The sequence below is a fragment of the Myripristis murdjan genome, chromosome 23 (assembly GCF_902150065.1).
Source record: "Myripristis murdjan chromosome 23, fMyrMur1.1, whole genome shotgun sequence".
Taxonomy (NCBI): Eukaryota; Metazoa; Chordata; class Actinopteri; order Holocentriformes; family Holocentridae; genus Myripristis; species Myripristis murdjan.
The window spans coordinates 11,278,520-11,301,368 of NC_044002.1; the positions used below are offsets into that span (position 1 = coordinate 11,278,520).

The following is a 22,849-nucleotide window of genomic DNA, read 5'->3' on the forward strand; positions in this document are numbered from 1 at the left end:
TTTACTCATTAAAAATTGGGAGTTTTTTTTTTCCTCTAAATTGAGCTGGAGGCTGTGTCGGGGTGCAGCTTATATCTTCTCTATATCGCCAGAGTGCATTAGCAATAATGACTTCATTTGTCTATGACACCCCCCACCAGCATTTTTGTTTGGCTCCAGATGAGCTAAAAACCTTGTGGAAAGCAAATAGAGTAAATTGCAGAAAAATGAGCGGAAACAGAATATTTTATTCCTGAATAGGCACCTACATGATTGCATATGGGGTTTGTAGGCAACTCTGGATTTCTGTCGCCTAGGCAGTTCTGTTCATCCAATGAGAAAGGATTTGTTGACACTAATCAGAGAACATCTGTTTGTCAAACCTAATATCAAGGTTGATGTGTTTTTGCTGCCCCTAAGTAGAATTTATTTTTGGAAGAGGGGGTGTTTTCAGGGAAGGATTTTCAGCCAAACGGAGTGTAGTCTCTCTTCTCAAGGCTACTAAAAGGCCAAGGCTGCTCTCTAAATCAGTTTGGGATCAGCAGGAAATCACAATTTGAGACCACTCAGTAATCACACACAATAGCGCAACAAATGACTGTGTCCGGTGGTGAGCTAGTGAGCGAATGAGTGAGTGTTAATGATAATGCTGTGTGTTATTTTTTGTGTTTGTATGTCACTGTTTCCCTACAGCTAACAGGATATGTATAGAGTATTTGACATTGTGTATTCAGGCATGTACCTATGCCATGTATGTTGGTGGGTCTGTATGTATATGTATGTGCATGACGTGCGTGACTGTAGCTGTGTGTGTGTGTGTGTGTGTTGTGGCGGGTCCTGCAATCACTGTCACACATGGCCTTTTGTGCTCCCAGGCGGATTAGAGCACTGATTAGTGCCAGCTCTGCCATTTAGGCAGGTATTATTACCTTGCACTTAGTATTCTAGACAGAGACACAACTCCAACTCTTTCTGTCTCTGTCCCTTTCTTGTCCAATGGCTCAATCTCAACACCCACAAGAACTCTGTGCTTCTCCAACAATCCTGCAAATCTCTTATCTTTTTAGTCTTTTTATCTGCAAATAAGCCTCTCTTTTAAATCCTTTACCTTGGTTCTTGACAGTTTCTTTGTCTACACTAAAAAACACTTGATCCAAGGCCAAGAGGGCACACATACTGCCTCTGCTCGCATGTTCAGTTTGCTTTGTTTATTTTACATACAAATTAATCTACGCCTGAGGGGCAATTATGTGTTCATCCAAATGCAGAAAAAATCCCCAATTCCCTATCAGACCGTCTGTCAACATTGTCATGTTCCATCCTCTTCTAGCTCTACAACCCGTGACTATTGATCTCCTCAGCAGTTCTGTTCATTCCTATTGATCTGCTCTGAACTATGATGAATGTCCTCACTACTAGGAGCTTAAGTCAGGCGGATAGGACCAGACACTACTGAGTCTTGATTTATCAACTTCTGTTGCAGCAGTAATTGATGCAGGATTACTTAAGTGTTTGGTTTGCAGCGGGTGACATTAATTGTTAGTTACTTGGTCAGTGATTCACAATGCAGATTCTTTGGTCAGGGTTAGCCCAAGGCCTTGGCTAAGATGTAATCCAATGATAACTTAGGTTCTGTTTAAGTTGTAGAATTTCACATTTACTCCTTAAAAGTCTGGGTTAACACTTCTCCAGAGCAGAGCCTCTTATCTCAGGGCTAAAGGTTCACCTCTTCAATATATGTGAGCTCTTAGTGAGCACAGTTCACCACTAGCCACGCTGGTTTATGGCGAACTTCAGCGTGAGAACCATCTAAATCAGCACTATAGCATACAGTAACGAGCTGACTGCATTTTGCAAAACACGGCATGTCAGCAAAAGAAGTCTAATCTGTCCAGTGCAGTAGATAATGCGTGCCTTTTGTTTGTTTGCATGGTACATTTCCTTTATTGCTGTTATTACATTTTCTGTCTTAACAATGTAGTGTAATCCAGAGAAACGTTTTTGCATTTGCAGACATATTCTTCTTTTGCCCCTGGATTAAACCTCATGTTGCTGCTCTCAATCTAGCTATCCATCACACTTTACTGCTTCACACCATTCAATCATAAATGTGCATAACAGGCACTGAGGGCCAGCAAAGCCTATCTTCCCAGAGTAGTATAAATGGTGTGGGGACTGTGTTATATGGCCATGTTTGAAGAGGTAATTCAGGCTGAGTGGTCCTGCTATGGGTTCGTTTGGTATGGGTCACCAGGGGGTTATGACTGCTGGTCTATAGGTTGTTGACTAGCAACCCTCTGACCTTACAGGATTGCTGCCTGTTATTATAGCAGTCTTTTGTAGGATGATAAGCACTCACACAGGCTGCATACACAGGCTCGTATGCAGTATACCCATTTACCCAACACACTCTCCATGCACATGTGCACAGACAAATAGAGACATTTAAGCATTTTTCATTTATACTGTGTTTGCTTCTAACTCACAGACATTTCGTGACATACATCTCATTTACAACCCACACACATCATCAAGTTAGTGTCCGTATTTTACTTAGTACACATTTCAGAAATAAGCCCAAGCCCAACTTATAAAAGGGCTGTGCACTCAATATCCCCCTCCATAAAGTTTTAATAGAGTGAGAGATGGGAGATGGGACAGGGCGATGTAGGCTTGGCTTGCACTGCAGGTAGGTCTGTATCAGATCAGTACCAAAGGGGAAAGATGTGTCACTCAGCTGGAGTGTTTCCGTTTGCACAGATAGCTTCAACCTGGAGAGAGGGGGAATATGTGAATAAATTGGATGGACTTATCTGTTTTATGTAAGAGATTACAATCTGATTTTGATGTATTTCTCTCACTCGCTGTCTCTCTCTCCCTCTCTCGCTCTCTTTCTTTCCAGAGTGCACATTTCTACAAGGTCACCACAGAGAACTACCATAAGGCGGCTGACCAAGTCAATGCCAAGTTCAAGTAAGCTCAGACACAGTTGACCCAAGGTTGCTGAAAGATATCACCACTTTTATACTGTGTTATTCCTCAGGGGAAAAAAAATCCACTACAGCTCAGCAAAATAATATTTTCAGCAATGCATCTGACATTTACAGAAGTGTTTATTTTTCACTGTAATACATAAAAATGTCCTTGTTATGGTTTTGGTGAATTTTGTGTCTAAATATGCACTGTTAAAAAGAATTAGATGATTAAATAATCACATTTTTTCTTTATGTCAGAAGAACACTAAGACTCCATTTAGACCAGGGAATACACCATCAGATTATGTTAGCCGCATGTTAACCTATGGCTTTCAATCAGACTCACATTAGCCTGGCCCATTAGCTCATGTTGATGATGTGGGGCACTGATAGCCTCATATGGGCATGTTGATGATGCACAGGTCAATAGCTGGGCTTTTCCTGTGATCTCTGAATTTGTCAGTATTACAAGAGCTTCATGTACTTTGTGATTCTCCAACCTGATCTGTTTCAGATAATATTTGCCAATTACTGGTTTGCATTTATTCTCATCCTACACAGAGAACTAGATAGGTAACATTTGCCACATCAAGACAGTTCAAAGAGCCACAGAAAAGAATATTACGTTGACAATACCATCTAATTTTTGACTGACAAATATCTAAATTTAACAGACCTCGTTGTCTCTTGTCACAAACCCCACCCTTCTTGTATGACAAGGATATTAAAACACAGGAAAACAGTAATTAACATATCAAGGTATTGGTATTTGCTGACCACTGTGATGCAGATATCCTTACAGTACATGTTTGGCCCCAGCTGAAATAAAACCACTAAACCTGGCAGTGTTAATGCCATGCTCTGCCTGTTGAGTTATACTAGACTCAAGTCTGTGCTACACGTTGCAGTGAAAGGAAAGTTTTTTTCCATCAAAGAAATTAGCAGAGGAGGTAATATTTAACTTCTAAACTGTCATGCATGTACCACATATCCAACACATATGTAACTCAAGAGGACGCAGAATCCCTTCCCATCGGTGTTCCATCTGTCTTCTTAATAAGAGGCCATTAGGCTCCATAGTAATGTAGGGAAAGTGGATGAGGAGCCCACAGAAGGTGGGGCAGGAATGAGCCCTGGCTCTGAGCTGTCCTCTGGGGAGCCCAGGCTAATTGTGTTAACTTGTCATTAGCCAGCGCTAACGCTGGGATCATTGTCTCCCTCAGAAATGCTGGAAACTGATTAGCCTAGCCCACCGGGGTTTAGCGCTAGACTCGAGGAAGCTGGAGCTGAGACTTCCCAAATCACATTAAAGGAAAAAATACACTGGAATAACATTAGTGCAAAATGACAGCGTTAACTGCATGTGAACACTGAGCTAACGTTCGGGCAGTCATGTGACACGGGCCTTTGCAAGAGCAGCCGTGATTGGTTGATTGGATTATGGGAGGTGCATTAGCAGGGTAGTGATTGGATTACATCAGTGGAGAGTTAGGGGAGGAGTGTGTGTGTGTGTGTGTGCGCTAATGAAATGGCGGGAAGGTCTGGTGTTACAAGACAGGGGCAGGGAGGCAAAGAGAGGGATCTGAACAGAGGGTAATTGGGTTTCACAGGGCATTTGGTGCCATCCGTGTATGTGTTTGTATCTATGAGTTCATGTGTGTTTGTGGATATTTGTCTGCATTGATGAACTGACCATCATATTTTGAAAATGGTGTGGGTCCTGCTAGGTTTGTGGGTGTGTGTTTTTAGTATACAGTATTTTGGTACAGTATTTGTCTACATCTACTACACTGAAATCTCACTGCCTTTCCTCAAAGGTCGCAATTGTATTTCCCACTGGATATTTGCTTCTCTCTCTCTCTGTGTCTCCCTCCCTCATATAGACAGAGAGCCTACAGAGATAAGATCCTATCTGTGGCCTCAGTTGAATAATAAGAGGAGATATTTTGTCTCACACAGGCTTTTGATTTCCTCAAAGTTGAAAATGCCCTCCGGAGATAAAAAGGCAAAGACTGGGCCATATCCATACTTGATAGAATTAACATGGGTTTGATATGATAATGTGAGGCTCTTATATAAAGTGTGGGTGATGTCTTCTTTTTCTTATTGGAATGTCCTCATTTCTCCACTCTTGGCTCATATCCATGTAAATGTAAAGAGAGTGATGATACTTAAGTCTGATGATTGCGAAGATTAATATTAGGGTACAGTTTATTATAGTCAAGGAGGAAATGCTTTGGACCAAAAGAGAGTTATTCTAATGGCTATATCATTTGTAATATATCTATTTATAAGTGCTGTTATGAGTTTTAACATTGTCGGTTCTGCTGATCCCACTGGCATGATAATTCATTTAAATCCAAAGACCATTATTTTAAATCCTAGTTGAGATTCCAAGGTTTGCAAAGATGTCAGATATGCCCTGCTGTCTATTTGATGTAATGGTGCAGCCATAAAACAATGGTCTCTTGAGTTTGAATATTTTACTTAGTATAATGGTGATATAGCTTCAGTGAAGCATTGTACCCGCAGATACAAAATATGTGTATGTGATGTTGTTTGAAATTTATGAGAAGGTGTATAGGTATCATCGTGGCTTTTTTGGGTCAGTTTAGTTTCATTATTGGTTTGAGCATCATGCTGTATATATAGAAGTTAAGGGCACGATGTAAAAATAGGTGTTGTATTTCAGCAGGTAGCCAATGTGTGTCACATGCTCCATTCATTTCAGTGATTCAGTGTGGATGTTTTCCTTGAAAATGTTGAAAGGAAAAAATAAAGTTTTAGACGTAGGTACTCCAGGGAGGGAAGGGTGTGTGTGTGTGTGTGTGTGTGTGTGTGTGTGTGTGTGTGTGTGTGTGTCTGTATGTGCACTCAATATGAGTTTGTGCATGTGTGTGGATTTGTTTGTGTAGGTGTGTGGTGCAGCTGCTCCCTGCCGTTCTCCTGCAGTATTCCCACCAGAGTTCTCTGAGAATGATGGAGCTCTCCCAACCGGAACGCTACTGCATCATTGTGACCTCATTACATCCTCACACACTCACACACAAACTCGCAGAAACACAGCAGCTCACACATATGCACAGAAAGAACATGTACACACAAATCGACGTCCACTAACTCTTGCCCACACACATTTCTTCACATGATGCTCGAGTTGCATTAATAATGAAGAAACTTTCCCTCTCAGTTTTTGTCATACCTTCCTGAGCCTAACTAAAGCTGTAGCCATGACACACAAAGAGATTTTCTTTCCCTGCAAAATATCGGGCACAAGAACAAAATTGTCTGGAGCGAGAGCATGAAATGCTCAAGATAACACCTGCGATAAGATCGGACTATTATAAGATTTTAGGAACAAAAGCGTGAATAAAAACTGTTGGCTCTCTAGGGTATTTTGCCTCCAATTGTTGATTTGAATTCAAAATTGCCCCTGTGGATTCAAACATAAGATGCTTTGATTCAGTTCTTCTAGGTACAGTTCTTCCATATATAAATGTACACTACATTTTACAAGTAATGTAATATCACAAGATGTTGGACAGACACATGTGCACGCACGTGCACACACACAGCGTAACAAAGCTTATTCATCCTCCTTGTGACACTGACTGCAGATAAGAGTTCCCAGTTGGCTTTGGAAAGGTGGCTATCTCTCTCTGCACCTGATTTATATGCTGCCACTTTCACTACTAGTTATTTATCCAACTCTGATGCACTATCACACTGTCCAGCGCTGAATCTATGACCTTTACATGTATGTAAGACTGAGTGTGTGCATGTGTGTGTCTTCTTTTGTATGTGAGCATGCATGCATTCAACTGTGGCTATGTATTCACATCTGTGTGTGTACATGGAAATCTGTGCGTGCGTGCGTGTGTGTGTGCACGTGTGTGTGTAGCGTCCCGACAGGCTGCAGTGACCCAGTGGGGCTTTAGCTTGAAATGCAGGCTGACAGGCATGGAGGAGAATGATAGATGTGAGATTATGCGAAAAAAAAGGAAGAGGGGAAAAGAAAGGTATGGTAGCGCAGTCCTAAGCCTCCTGTCAGTGGTAACCTTTGGCGGGGCTTTGGGCTTCTTTGTTGAAGATGGTCACCCCGTGTTTGTCCTGGATCCCCTGCGGAGTTGGGGATTGGACTGAGACATCACATAGCAGTGAATGGGTGGGTCTGACAACACTGTGTTATACTGAAGGATTGAGCCTTCTCCTCCCAATCTCTCAGTTCCCCCCTCTGCGCTCTTTAAAACCCGGACCCCTCTGAGAGTTTTCCTTCGGTTATGACATTTGTCATAAGATCAGAAAAGGCAGGGTATTTGTGTGCGTGTGCGTGTGCGTGTGTGTACACATGTACAAGCCAAGCATTTTGAGACCCCGTCCCTGATCTATCGAATGGCCAGTGAGAGAATGAAATCTCATTTCAGTCTGTCACTTCCCCGTCACTCCTCTCCTGCCTCCAGCTACACACTCCTTTTGTCTGTTGTTTGTGTTTTTTTTCTCTCTCTCTTTTGAATAAATCTTTTTTTAATTTAATCCAGTTGACAATAACATCAGCCCCCGTCCTCGCTTCATCTCTCCACATACATACACACAAAGGTAGGGATGTGGGGGTGTTGAGCAAAACTTGTGGAATATAAATTGCTTGTTGTTTTTCTTCATAATGCCGGTGTTCTGTGCTGCTTTGGTCAAAAGGCCAGTCCTGACAGTTTGTCTTCTCAAAGCCTCCCTGTTGGAGATAGAAGGAGGCGCTTCTTCCCTCTCTGCACACCATCGCTTTGTCGATCCCTTTTAAACAAAAACACTTAGAAATACACAAGTAACCTTTTACAGGGCCTCATCGTATCTATGCATTTACATCAACAAATTGTACAACACGGAGCAACCAACCAGCTATTTAACAGTTTATATATTACACTAGGAAGTTTTATAGATATCACTTTTAAACATTGATGTATTATAACCCAAACAAATGAGTCCATGGTCAGAGGTTATTGTTAGTGCAGGTATTTATCAAGATTAAGACCATTTCCTATGAAGTGTTTGCTTCCTATCACAACAAAGATGGTGGTCTCTGTTCCCATTATCCCCCCAGGACATTGCTCATGTGTCTCATCCTTTGCTTTCTTGAGGAGGATGAACATGGTGGAGAGGTTGTGAGTCAGTCCTTCACTACTTCCTCCATTTACCTTTTCAAAATACAAATACAACTTTGGCACGGAAAGAAGAGTGCACTCCTCCTGTTTTGTGCTATAAAGCAATATTGCTTTGTGCCACAAAGCAACCCAGGCGATTCCCTGTGAAATAAAACCCACTGGCACACAAAAGACCAATGTAAAATGCAATGTGGAGGCCCGTCAAGGCTGCCTGTTTTCTTGGCGAGGATCTTTTGTTCATTGTGCTTGCAGTAATTATACTGATCACTCAAAATGAATGTGTTAATGATTAACAGATGTTAAAATTTAATTGAATTGCCATGAATGACTGAGAAATGAATGTAATGGTTATAAGGGCTGAACAATAAATAGAAATATTATCCAGAACCCAGTATGGCCAAGGGCAGTGTCCAAATCAAAGGACCTGCAATTTTTTGGCTAAAGTTAACCTATGCGAGATAACCAAGAATCACATCATTTTATTAATACAGAATCCTTTCCCAGCACGTCAACAAAACTAATTTTAACAATCACAGTAACTGTAAATATGATTTTGACTGTGATTGTGTTTTTCTTGTACCATATCATAACATTGTGTCATCATGTTATTGCCTTGCACTTTAGTGTATTTCATCACTGCATACCACCTGGTCTTAGAGGAGCTGTTTTTTTTTCCTGTGAAGAAGTTGGCGAGGTAGGACAGACTGACTGGCTTTGACCCGTCTGTCAGCTGAGGGTGAACCAGAATGCTGTAGCTAGGCAACTTGGAAAGAGGGACAAGATGGTGGTCAGCTGAGGAGACAGAAGTCAATAACCGCTTTAAAAGCTCTTCTCCCAGCCCTTAGAGCATCACTGTGCTGGCTGTAAAAAGCACACACACATCTTGGGACCTGCGTGGGCACACACAGACACTCACACTCAAACACACACACACACACACACACACACAGACAAGACTTCCTTTTAATGGTTGGTTTAGTGACTTCAGTGCATTGCAAATAGTTGGGAAACCCACTCAGCTTTTATTGCCTCCTGTTATGTTTTCATGTGTTTTTTTTTTGACAGTTTGCAGCAGAGTGACATGAGTGATGGGACAGAATGAAAGTAGCATGTAACCGTTGGACTCAAATTAATGACATCCAGTGTACATTGCATGTGACTTTGCCAATCACAAGTCAACCCAAAGTGTTCCTCTCTCACCTGGCAGCAGTCAGTGTATGTTTCAGAAAGATAAACTGAATGTGTGATTCAGCTCAAGAGTGTCTCCTGCTTGAGGCCAGCGACAAGTCCTTGTGCAAGTGTGTGTGACGAGGGCCAGCACGGATACACACTCCCTTTGTTTTACTCTCACCTGCTCATGTGTCTTTGTCTCCCGTGTTGCTCAGGACCTTTTTTCCCCATATCTCATTCATTCCCTCTTTGTCATTGTCTGTTTTAGTCTGCTTCTTTTACTCACTTACCCATTCTCTGTCTCTCTTTCTCTATTTTCTCACAATCCTTTATGTTTCATGCCTTTCTTGATTCTTTATCTCTATCGTTCCTTTCCTCCCTCTCTGTGTCATTCCATCTTTTATCTATGCTGATGGATTTCACTGTGGGGGGTCACCCAGGTCTACTTTTAAGAAGCGGCATGAGCGAAATGTGTCTCATTTTTCTCCTTAACTGGATCATTTGTATTTATTTACCCCTCTTGGAACTGACGCCTATCTTAACTAGAGGGAACATGAGGGCTTTTTAAAGGGAACCGGCGCCCACCCCATAACCCTATTAACCCCTAAGTGGACCCAAATGATGATAGATAGACAATATGGTGATATGGAACTCAATCTGGTGGCAGGCGCAAGTAATCCATACTATTGATGGAGCTGTATTTTGTTTGTCTGTGGGTGGTTTAGTGGGTGGTGGTCTTTGTTTAGGCTTCCAAGGGCATAGGAAGGAGTTAGAGACTCAGGGGACAAACATTGCCAGTGCACATGTGTGTTTGTGGGTGTGTGTGTATGTATGGGGTGTTGGGAGGGTCTTTTATTTTATCTTGTGGAGGTGCCAAATGATTGATATTGAGCAACTAATGCTTGCATTCAACAAACAGTTCACTATCACACTATCTTGCATCCTGTCTCCCTCTCACTTGTTTCACTGGTGGAGAGGAGACTGTCTCCTGTGCCATACACTGAGCACTGACTCGTTTTTACAATGATGCATTTAGAAATCATGCTATATATTGCTAATGTGAATGATAGAGACTAAGAGAGAGCTCATCGCCGTCAGCGAAGGAGACTTAAATTAATGTTACTGACATATTTCAACAGCATGCGTGGGTGATGAGGCTAACTGAAGTAAGGTAGTGCTAAAACCAAGTGTGAAAAAGGATGGACAATACAGATGGTCTGGCAGTGGCCCTTGCATGAATCCTACCCACACTGTTGCCTAGGTAAATTAGACTGTTTACAGCTAACATTCAGTTTCAGCTGTCAGTTTTCTGCACTTTCTAAACTAATAAGGTTTCTTTTTTTTCTTTTTTTTTCTTTTTTTTGCAAGGCAGTAGCCATACCCTGCTCATTATCGCTCATCCAGCACGACTTTACTATTTGTTCACTTGCATGCTAGCGCCTTGTAAGAAGAAGCAGGCAGAGCACTTACTGCAGTTACAAGAAGACCTTTGACAATAAAAGTCAAATTGAGGATCTGTGTTCTTTGAGATGATTCATGCAGTCAGGTTGATCTTTTTTCATCTTTTTTTTTTTTTTTTTTTTTCATTTTCATCATTTGGCAATTTTATATAACCAAAACCGACATTTAAATGAAAGAAAATTGTGAGCAAATGCTTTGGGTAACTTATTTTCCATAGCTCCTCTTGTTCTTTGAACCTAACTGATCAAATTTTGAGACATTCATCCATTATTAATGAGCCACTGGCTGGTGATTGGCTCCTAATATTGGTAGCTCCACCTTCCTACTCCTGGCATTAACAATGGCTGCTGGCATTAACAATGGCATTAACCGGCATTAAAGGAATACTCCAACGTTTAGTGCAAAAATAGCCTTTTTCCCCACTTACCCAGACTAAGACAAGATGTTTGATACCATTTTCACCTCTGTGCCTCCAGTGGTTCAATTCCTGTGGGTAGCATTATGTGTTGGTTTTGAGTTATAAAGACTAGAACTCTGTGCCTTATTTACACAATGTATCATGTGTATTTGAAGTACAAGCACAGGCATGCTCATGCAAATTTAACATTATAAATGATCAGCTAATTTTTGATGAGGCCCCATTGTGACAAAACAACTGGGGCCAATTCTAATTTGGTTGTTTTTCTGGTAACATCATTTCCCACAGTGAACTGTTAAATAACAAGGAATTACCACCACCATCTTATACATCATTTAAATAACATCCCAGCCGACAACATGCATGCAGAAGCCAGGAAAACCCTTTCTTGTGTAGTACACCCTCTCCTTCAGTGTTTTAGTACATACACTACACTTCACCCCTGTCTGGACCTGCATGTATCTCTGTGTGTATGTGTGTGTCTCTGTTAACTTTTCCTTTGTCCAGAATAGTTTAAAAAAAGAAAAGAATTATGACAGATGAATGTACACATTGCCAGACATGTGTCACCCTTTTTTCAACTGATGAGGCATGGTGTACCCTTAACAGAGATCTATGGGCATCATTTTAGTGTACAGCTCTACACGGCTTTTAGTGTTACAGCAGATGTTAGTCATGGTCAATATATGTTGGCTTGAAAAATGGAGTGATATTGTGCCCCACGCGGTGCAGTGGCACAACGCATGCATATTGTATGAAGATTCCAACATCGATCTCAATACGTCCTCGGCTCACAGTCAATATGGTCTTTGAAGAATGTAGCACTGACCATAAACCCATCGGGCTGCGTTTGTCCCATCCAAATGTGCTGACTTGTGGAAGGACTTGAAAGAAGGGATTGTATTAGATGATATAGGGACACCTTGAGGAGGAGACAGACAGAGAGAAGGAGCCAGCGCGTAATCTGTTCTGCTTTATTACATGTTAAATGGGACACAGTCACCCTCTCCTCTCATATCATTTCTACCCCTCCTCTCATCCTATATCTATTCCTGTTCTGTCCTATGGGAAGTCTTTCATGAGGCACGTCAGCAGACAGCAACACAAGTGTATTGGTGGAGGGTCTTCCTCTGTTTCCCCTGCTCTCCCTCCCATCGCCATCTTCCCTCCGCATCTTTTTTACCCCACTTCTCTCCCGTGTCTACAGGTGCACCATCGCATCATCTTAACATGCTCATATACTTCGACACACACAAACACATTCGTCGTCTTCATCTATTTCTCTGATAAACTATCTCATCTCAATGCAGCCGCCCTCTCCCTCTGTCATATCTTTCCCCCTTTCCTGTCTCCTCTCTATTTTCCTCTCTCTTTCTCCATCTCTCTCTCTCTCTAGCTCTCTCTCATTCTGTGATTTATGAGGCAGAGCCTAGAAACTATACTGTACATATATATATATATATCTGAAACAACCTCACCCCTCCCTTTCATTCCTGCCCTTATCAGTGGATCACGGCAATAGGGACTTGGGTTGGGTGTGGAAAGGTGGAGGGTGTAGGTATAGAAACCTTTACTGCTATTGATGGCACGAGGCAAGACCCCTATATGACTGTTGAGATTTATTATCCCCCAGGGTAGAAGGGGGTACTGAATACACACACAAATAACCAACTGCATCCAGCCTGATGTCTCAATTTGTTTCAGTTCCCTGCACTATCTGAAATTTTATTAAATATCCACATTACCACTGGGGTATGGGAAGGGGGGATGTAGGGGAAGAAATTAGTAGGGACTCTGATTGGCATCAGTTGTTTATATTACCCATATAACCTGAAAAAGCATCATTTGATTTGTGTGTGAGAACATTTTTACTGTTGGACTATAACCTGTGTGTGATTGACGAGCAAGTCTGTGTGTTTATCTGTCTGTGTCGAGTGCTGTGTGTGTTTGTGTGACAGCTCTATGAAGGGCATGTAAAGAGCAGCACTGTCTCCACTAGGACCTGAACAAAGAGCATTGTAAAAACCATGACCGACCCCCTCCTACTGGTATCTCACCCAGTTAGATCATATCCAGTTAACCACGACTCTGATCTCACATTCGGAGCTAACCCAGGCTGAAAAATGTCAAAATCCCCTCGACCCTTTGGTAAGTTCCCATAGATCACTGAGCAAGCCATGGTAAAATAGAGGTTTTGCTCATTTTGACTTTCTGTGTGAACGAGGCGGAGCGTCTGTGTTTGTGAATGCCTTACTACTCAGGTTACATGGGAACTGGATGATTCATAGTTGTTATGAGCTATATTTATCATTGTACTCCACGATTCCCACAGTGGAGGAATCAATTGTGTGTCCACTCTGTGGTCCTTCAGTCTTGATATTGGATTTCATTTTACTATGAATCCAGCAGCCACATTCTTTACTTATCCTTGTTTTTGCACTGCTTGAGAGATGCTTTGGTGTTGCAATGTGGAGAGACCGGTTGGTTCAAACTTCAAATTAAATGCAAGATGATAAAACCCTTACCTAGAGACAATTTTAACACTTTTCCATAACCAGACTGAAAAAAATATGTATATTTAGTGATCACCATGAAGACAACAACCAGCTATTATCATATTTTAGATATTTTATTTATATTTTTGCATATTATTTATGTTTGATTTATTGTCTAGAAAGTATAATACTTTTAGGCAGCTTACATAATTATGATGATACCTGCTACAGTATGTACCATGAGTTTATTTATGTATTAGAATCCCCTTTAGCTATCGCCTTGAAGCAGCTACACTTCCTGGGGTCCAATTTATGTACATCGTTAAGTTTTGTATCATCTTAAAAATCTCCATTTCACACATTAAAGGCTGAGTACACCGTGTTTTGATGGGTTTAGCCCTGTTTGTAACCATATTCATGACAGAATATCTTTCCTGTAAGCGCTCACTGTACTGTGCAACCCTGCAGCCGTAACATATAGTAGATGACAGAGGGTCACCTAATGTAAAATTGAGGAGGCAGGCAGGGAGGGAGAGAGGGGTGGGGGGTGGGGGTTTGGTAGTCTTTCCCTACCAACTCTGTGTGGTTGGCAGCAGGAACTTTCTGTTAATCTTAATGATGGATGATGGGGGATGCTACGTGCCACCGCGTAGTGTGTGTGACAGTGTTATTGTCTCTATGATTAACTCAACCACTGTCTCAGACCCTTCCCTACAGATGGTGCTGGAGAACAAGCGAATATAGAAGCACCATTGACTGGTTCTTCATCAAGAAATGCTCTTCTCTCCCATCCATTTTCTATTCAACTCTTCTCTCTTTCTCTTTCTTTCTCTCCTCTTTCTGTATCTCTCTCTTCTCTCTCTCTCTCTATCTCTCTCTCTCCGTCCTTCTTTCTTTCTCTCTTTGAGGCCATTACTGGTGATAAACATTGTGGTTTGTATCAGCAGGATGCACCTGGCATTAACACCAGCGCTTAAGAAAGTAATTAGTGGGTGTATGTGGCTCCTCCCGTCCCTGTAGATGCCCATAGGCGGTGTAATGAATGAACGCCAGGATCCATAGGAAGAGGATGGCAACGATTTCTGCTAGCGCTGCTGTCATCGTTCAATACCCTGACGCAGAGCAATGGCCTTGTCATGGCTTCAGGCAAATGACTTGATTTCTCCCCGGTGGTTCCACAAATGCAGAGGCTTCTCCACTCCCAGCAGCATAATGTTCCAGTCTGTGCTCAAAGCAAGTGGAAAAAAAAAGAGTGATTTTTGTTCAGTAGCCAGGCCAATGCTGGAAACAGCCAACATCTAAGCATAGACGAAAGTAATTGCAACTGTACATTTGAAAATGAATACACTTAATCACTAAATTTCTGTTCATGGCAAGGAGGGAAATGACTTTGTACTGTCCAGATTCCTCTCTATATTTATGGTCCTCTTTGTGGTTAGAAAAGGGCTCTTTGGATAAAAGTGTCAACCAAATGGACAGTGTTATGTAACTTAACATTATTTAACTGAGTTTACACTCTTTTTCACACAAGGAGCTTCTAAGTGTTGCAGAGGGAAGGCGGGTTTCACACAAATGCAGACACTCTTTGATCCACTCCAGTTCACATCCCTTGGCTTGTTTGGACACTGACCACTACACTGGACAGTTGGGGAATTAAGCGCGTTGCTCAAGGGCACTACAGTTGTCGTTGTTGACGGCAGGGAAAGTGCCTCTCACATTGTCACAAATTGTCAATGACCTGCACTGAAGGACTATGGATTTTTCTGGCAGCCCCATGGACTAACAAATATGACCATGTGGTGATGCACATATGCACACATCTCCACTGCACCAGCTTCCTGCTGCATTGCACCTTGGGTAATGACCCATTCGACCAATCCCTCGCTTTATATCCGACAAGAGGGTGATTTTTCACTCCAGGGGGCAAATCAAACATCTGATTCTGACTAGAGGGGCTCAGCTGCACCCCCCCAGTGCCCCTCGGAGATTTCCCGAGTTGCTGACAGGGGCAGAATCTCTCTCTCACACACACGCATGCAAATTTACACTCAGCCCCATTTAGGCGTGTTTAGTGAGGCAGACTCAGTGTCCTGAGCACTGGTGTGAACTAAAGGGTGACACTGCCATTAGCATAATAGCCCTTGCATGTGCAGGTGTCGTCTTTATGGATTTTTATGGTGTGTGTGAAGAGGCTGACAATAGCAGTTAACACTTGGCAAAGCACTGGTGCTGATATGTCCCACTGCTAAGGCTGGCAAAACGAGGCAAACTGTCTGGAATAGACCAAAAAAAACAAGAGACACCCAGGTTTAGCATAGCATGTACTATTAGAAGTGCTTGTATGTTTGTCATACAGACTAACACTGCATCACTGAGGGTGTAGCAGATCTTGAGGACAAATTTTAGCCTGCAAGGCATGTGGCGTGCAGCCTGTAACCAGATGCATTAGCATTCAAGGTCCACGACTGCCTCATGGATGCTTGGAGACTGAAATAGCCGCGCAGACTAACCCAAGGTGACAGCTAGCCCGTATGTGAATGGTTGATACCATAAGGCACCTGTAGGGAACCATTCTGAATCAATATGGATTCACTAGCACCCAGTAGAATAATCAATACAGTCTTCTGTGAGGCGCCTGGGAGCTTTTTTAAGGGATTTACAGTGAAAAGAGAAGAAACGGGTCTGATTAACGAGGAGCATATAATTTGCTCCATAGTTATGTTAACCTTTGATGTCATCGTTATCATTGTCACATTGGGACAGTGTAGTCTCCTTGCTTGTCTAGATTAAAACGACACTTTTGTTGTTGTGCTCAGTATCACACATTGAGTTGTCGAGTGAGCTTCTTCCCCATTACAGATTTCCAGTCACATAGCACTAATAGATCGGCTGTTTCTGGAGAGATGAAGCCAATGTTGGTAGATTTATTGGACACCTCTCATTGTCCTCACAGGCCATCTTCAGAAAACCCCCTGGCCTCTCCATCGATGTGTTCAGGGTTTGTAATAGACACATCGGCATGATCATCATGAAAGGCTTTGGAGGGTGGACTGACCTTTGACCTCCACCTAGCAGATACAGTAGCGCTGATCCCAGCTTCGGGTGGTATTAGACTAGATTGGCAGTTGTGGTGGAAGTGAAAAAACTGGGCTTGGATGGAAAGAAGAGGGCATTTTATGACTCCTGTGTAGCTCAGCATGTGGCAGAGTGCCGCATGACCATTGAAGGGTTAAGAGTTGTAATCTCTGCATGCATGGTACTGTAATCTTAGGATAATAAAGTCTACACGCACACTTATATTACAAACCAATGTGATTATCCCTCCCCTCCTTTCTTTTTCATCGAAATTGAAATTTAAGTGTCGTTCCTTCATTCTCCCTCCCTCTGCATTCACTTGCCCTTCCCTCCTTGTTCTTCCACATATGCTATGAATTTTCACTTTGTCCACCTCTGAATCTGTTTCTCTCTTTTCTCTCTGCCTTATACATTTCTCCCTCATCCCTTTAGTGTTATGCCTCTCGTATTTCTTTGCCTCCACCCTTTCTGTCCCGCCCCCTCCTCCTTATTTTTCACCCTATTTCTCCCCCGTGTATCTCTCGCTCACTCTTCTCTCTCTCTCTCTTTCTCCCTCTGTCCAGGCGGTATGAGATGTATCCTGTGTGTGCAGACCTGCAGGGCCAGATCCTCAAGTGCTACCGAGAGAACACGGGCAAAACCCTCGAGTGCTCCAACATAGCAGCGCTGTACCTGCAGTGTGTCAACAATGCCAAACAGGTGTGTACATGGAGGGTTATTTGAGCTCCTGGTGGCCTTCATTGCCATCTCTCATATCTTGCTTCAACACAATCTGCTGCACTATTACCAGATGTTACCAAAAAGTGTCTTTCATTTCCTATTTCTTATTGACACTATCTCCCCTTGTATATGAATATTATAGATATTTGTGTATTCCATGTTCATACTTGACTCTTGACAACCTTCTAAAATAACACACTCTCTTCCCTCCGAAAAGGATGGCAAGCATGTACATGCACCATCATGGACAACAGATATGTAAGTTGTAGCATTTTCTGCTCCCATAGTGTCCTCCTCAGTAAAGCCCCGTGTTTTTTTTTTTATTATTATTTTATTTTATTTATTTATTTAGGTAGAGCTGACATAGGATTTTGTCAGTGGGCATATGGATATGGACATTGTCTACAGTGGAGCAGGCACTCCCTTTATAATCATCCAGACGAATTGTTGTATCACACACACATACACACAAACAATGTTTCCTCCATTTACGTGCGCCGGCTGCTCAGTTTTAGCCAGGAGAATATAATTTCCACTCGGCTACTGGCGCCTGCATAAAGCTCACTCTAAATAGCCAGTTTAAACCTTACGGCCTATTTCCATAATACCTGCTGACACAGGCGTTCCCCTGACTGTCTGAGTGTGTGTTTTAATGTAATAAGACCAAGAGGCTAGCCGCTGCTGGTTGAATACCATTGTCTTCCCACCCCCACCCCACTCTCTCCCCTCACGGCCAAGTGCAAATGTTTTTTTGTCCTCTGTCTCCCATAGTCACATATGGTAATAGTAATGTCACTCATGTTGATATTAACTTGACTCCCGCTCTCTCACTTTGCAATATGCAATATACAATTGCCCCAAAAAGCCACAATTTACATTCATAGAGCTTTTCTATTAGATTTTTTCACAATTGCATTGTTTTGCCGGAAACGAGGAGAACCGAGTTTTGCGACGCTAGCTCACTCTCATGGGTATTAGTATTAGATCTAAAAGTCAGATGCAGGCAGATTTTAAGCTATATGTCATGTAAATTGTAGTATGTTTTATTCATTGTGTGGATGTGTAGGCGTAGTTCTGTGTTTGTGTTTGTGTGTCTGCGCAACAGAGAGCTACGCTGTACCAGTAGGCTCGTCGAGATTGGGCAAGGGTGCGTTCGCAATCCGCGTGCCGTTATGATCTTGTAAATTGTTAGGAAGCAAGCCTGGGACGATATGGTAATCCGCTTGTGTTTATCACCCCGCGGCAATCACAGCACACTCCTGTTCGTCTGCAGTTATCTCTGTAAGACTTGCTTTTAAAGTCATTAGGTGAAAAAGAAACAGTCCTTCGATAAGGGTTTAAAGGAATAATATGCAGAATTACAGAGCCAACAAAGTAGAGGGAGGGAAGGAAGTGGAATTGATATGAGCTGATGCAGTTTCGTGATTACAGTGTTTACACACCTTTATCAGAGCAAAGCAGGAAGCAGCACAGAGGACAAATGTCAAAGGACGTGACTTTGACCTGTGAGGGTCAAAACATCAAAACCTGCCCTCTAACAGCCGTCATTCATCCCCTTGCCTCCTCCATGAAGGACACTTGATAACCTAGACCAGACAATTTTCAAACAGCAAAATCTCCTTCCCCTTCTGCGTCCTCACCCTCAAGACCTAAAATGCCACTAAACCACCGCACCATGAATGGGATTAGATAGGATTGTCCAAAACGCCATCTCTCTCAGGATAAAAACCCAATCCCCTAAATCTCAGCCCTATAATATTGACCCCTCAACAGGAGTCAGTCAAGACACAGGCGTTGTCATCTGCCCTGCCTTTGTCACTGATAATTAGCGTTCTTATCGCCACAGTCAGCGATAACATTTAGACCCACTCTGCACTCTTTCATGCTCCTCCTCCTTCCCTCCTTCCCTCCATCCTCTATCCTTTCATCCCTAGTCACATTTCCAATGCATTCAGCACTAAACGGGTAGATAGCAAACTGTGAGGAAGAGGCAGTGGAAGGACAGATAAAGTTTCCTCTCTCTCTCTCTCTCTCTCTGTCTCTCTGGCTCTCTCTCTCTCTCTCTCTCTCTGAATAAGAGGTTATCGTCGAGGCCGATCTCTCCATCCACTGCTTGCCTCTTCATTCCATATTCTTGTCGCATGACCGCCTCTTGCTCTCTGTCTTTCTCTCCACTACTTCATTTTTTAGTCTGACCCTTCTATCCCCTTGTTGCTCTCAAAAGAGCCGAGCCAGATCCCTGTTTGATTTTTTTTTCTGAAAGCTGAAATGTTTGCAAACTTAAAACTAAAAAATCGAGCCCAATCACATAACTGCTCTAATATCACTTTTACTATTGATGATGTTTCGATCACAAGTGTTGATGAGCAAGTTTATCATGTTTATTCCCCACCTGGAATAAAAATATTTTGTAATGGTTCAAATAATGTCATCTCAGTATGTATTTTTAAAACAGGTAGGTGAATATTTGTCTTAGTTTATCCGTTTTGCATTGAAGAATATATTGTTTTTTGTGGTGATTACCTCAAGGGAAAAGTTTGAAAACCTGAAAAAGTCTTTTTAAAAAAAATATTAGCATTTAAGATAAGTGAAATTTCTCCAATCCAGTAATTAGTGGTGGTGTTTTCTCACCCTGTAATGGCAGCGTGTTCTCTATATCTTCCACCACGCCAGCCTGCCAGAGTGAGATTATGACCCACCGTGCCAGAAATATTTTCAAAATAATTTTATGGTCTGATAGTTGAGTCTATTGTGCAGTCAAGACAGTGAGTCAGGAGCCCAGCGGTGCGCGCTGCGCCATACAGGCACATCTCTGCCGTTGCCTGTCTCTCCTCAGGATCGCTTCAGCCGACTCAGTCAAGCAGGCCGGCACGCTGGAGAGTGACAGGTCTGAGAGCAAGGCAGCCGAGCGCTGATGTTCGCTAAACTCACCATGAATTGTACGTTATAGTTAAATCTCATTTGGTTGACAGCAAATAGATCTATAACAGTTGAAGGCTATACCCTTAGAAAAGGCGAAAAGGAGTCAGAAGTGATGGAGACTGGAGAGATTTTTGTCTTTCTCATGAATTTTGTTGCTTCAACCCTTCAGTTAGTTTTGATAACTCAAGCTAAGATTAATTAAGAGACAAGACTAGGTAACATTTATTAGGTGTTGTGACCACCAGCAAAACCTAATGATTGGTAAATTAAACCAACTGTAAGTCACGCTTCCTAGGCCCTCTTGGCCAAATCAGATAAAACGAGACATTTTCCTGGTTAATCTTTCAGAGGAGCATATTGTGTTTCTCATTTATTGTAATAAGGGTTTTGGTTAACAAAGATTTTAAAATTGTAAAATATGTCTTTCAATCAACCTGTCTTGGTCCTTACCTGGATATTACATTATAGAGTTTAATCACAACTATTTTTATTTATAATCATATGATGGGCCAATCAGTAATCTAGAAGAATGGTGCTGACATGATTTATCTAATCCACTGCTGTTTTATAAAGTCAGTCAGTGGAGAACAGATTTATTTCTTTGGTTCTTTCTTTTTCTTTCTTTCTACATTTCTCCTTTCCTTCCTTCCCTCCTGTCTTCTTTCACACCTTTTTTTCCCACTGTCACTCTTCTCCTCCTAGGCTCGTTTTATCCAGTGACATCAGCTGCAATAGACTGGTTCAAATGGTTATTGACAGGCTGGGAGGCTATGTGCTGGGGATTTGTAGCCACACTTACCACTAACATGAAATCCACTCCCCTCAGTCTTTTCTCTACTTGCCTACTTGCCTCCATCCTCTCTTTCCTTTTATTGTTCTCTTAGTCCATCTCTCAAGGTGTTCCTCTCTCAGTCTTCCCTCTCCTGTGTGACACTTTTAATATCTTTTTCTTTCTGTCCGTTTGTTTTTCTCCCTTCCCTCTTTGATATTTGTCTTACTCCTCCCTCAGTCGTATTTGTCTCTATATCTCTCTAACACACTTTCTTTTCTGTTTTTGTCTCCAGAACAAGTTGAGGACCGGGGGTTAAGGCGACGGTGCTGAAAACAGAAAGCAAGAGAGAGAGCCATTGAGAGTTAGTTGTGTGGCATTACTGATTATCGACCGACTGACAGACACATCCAACGGGAATGAATGGAAGAAGCCACGAATGAGTTAGCACCAAGACACACACCCTCAAACCCTGTGGAGAACCTGAACCTGAACCGAACCTGACGAAAGGCAGTGAACATAGCACCCCAAGAGAAATAGACACCCTTTCTCCACCACCCTACCTCTACCTCACAACCCCAACGACACTTGTCTATCTCTCCAACCGAGAAAAGACCAGAGACACCAGGAGCAGCATCAAGTCATAGCACAGAGGCAGCAGTGCTGTGCACCATGTGGGAGACACAGCAGAAGTGGGCAAGACCCAGGAAACTGGAGCTTGGTCCACCAGAACTAAAACAAAGCTTGACTGAACCATCACAAAGAAGCCAGCCACCTCTGTCACAAGCCACGCTTGGACTTGTCCACTCCCATCCACCCTTAGTTATGCCAGCACCTTTAGGATAATAAAAGTTTGTTTCTAATATGAGTTACAATCCAAAGCCATTATATGTCAAGATCATCCCAAAATAGTAACAATCCACTCTATTTTTCCAGTCCGCATTGCACTATCCTGTACACAGACACGCATACACATCCATCTGTTGTTTGCATCTGTACATGCTTGTGTTCATGTTATGTTAATATTGTAACTATCTATGTGTTGTGTTACTCATCCAAACCAACACTTCTGACAATGTCTGATCAGAGGAAATAAAAGAAACTGTGCAGGAACTGCTGTTGAACTTCTCTGCATAAATATTCAGTGGGCTCTGTCTCTGGAGTGTGCATGTGTGCGCGCGCATGTGTGTGTGTGTGTGTGTGTGTGCTATGCTAATTACATTAGAACAAGCGTTGTACATCTTTGATGGATACACAGTCCTTATGTTGTCATGATGACAGTTGCCAAACGGAGTGAGTGAACCTAAGAGAAACACAAGCACAGGGAAATATTTGTCTCCAGTGTGGTTCATACTAAATCTCTCCCTCTCTCTCTCTCTCTCTCTCTCTCTCTCTCCCTTCTTTATATAGCCCTGTTATGTGAATCCTTTGTGCGCTCTAGTTACTCAGTGAGAGTAGAGATTCCCTCACTCCCTCGTTGTCTCTTTCCCCTCACTCACACTCCATTTACCTTTATTTCCGTCTATCTCTTTCCCTTCCTTCTTTTCTTTTCTCTCTGTTTCCTCCTCCTCATCCCTCCCTCCCTCCCTCTCTCCCCCTCCCTCTCTCTTCTTCCTGCAGTGATGTTCTTCTCTGCCCAGTTTCCTAGGCTAATGTTGTCTTGGAGGAGACGGCTTCTCCACGCCGTCTGCGCTCTGCCAGACACTCTGGGT

At 42.5% G+C, this 22,849-nt stretch overlaps 1 protein-coding gene across 5 annotated transcripts in view; it reads left to right on the forward strand.

Annotated features, from left to right (window-relative positions):
* Positions 1-22,250, forward strand: part of chchd3a (coiled-coil-helix-coiled-coil-helix domain containing 3a) — a 78,223-nt gene extending 55,973 nt beyond the window's left edge. For 3 of the 5 annotated variants that reach the window (XM_030045696.1, XM_030045697.1, XM_030045700.1), the window contains 4 exons: positions 2,882-2,952; positions 17,290-17,425; positions 17,664-17,704; positions 21,433-22,250. In XM_030045696.1, the coding sequence (XP_029901556.1) occupies positions 2,882-2,952; positions 17,290-17,425; positions 17,664-17,704; positions 21,433-21,442 (258 nt within the window). In that variant the 3' untranslated portion in view covers positions 21,443-22,250. The remainder of the gene's footprint in view (positions 1-2,881; positions 2,953-17,289; positions 17,426-17,663; positions 17,705-21,432) is intronic. The other 2 variants (XM_030045698.1, XM_030045699.1) reach the window with 1 other exon arrangement.
* The last annotated feature ends 599 nt before the right edge of the window (positions 22,251-22,849 follow it).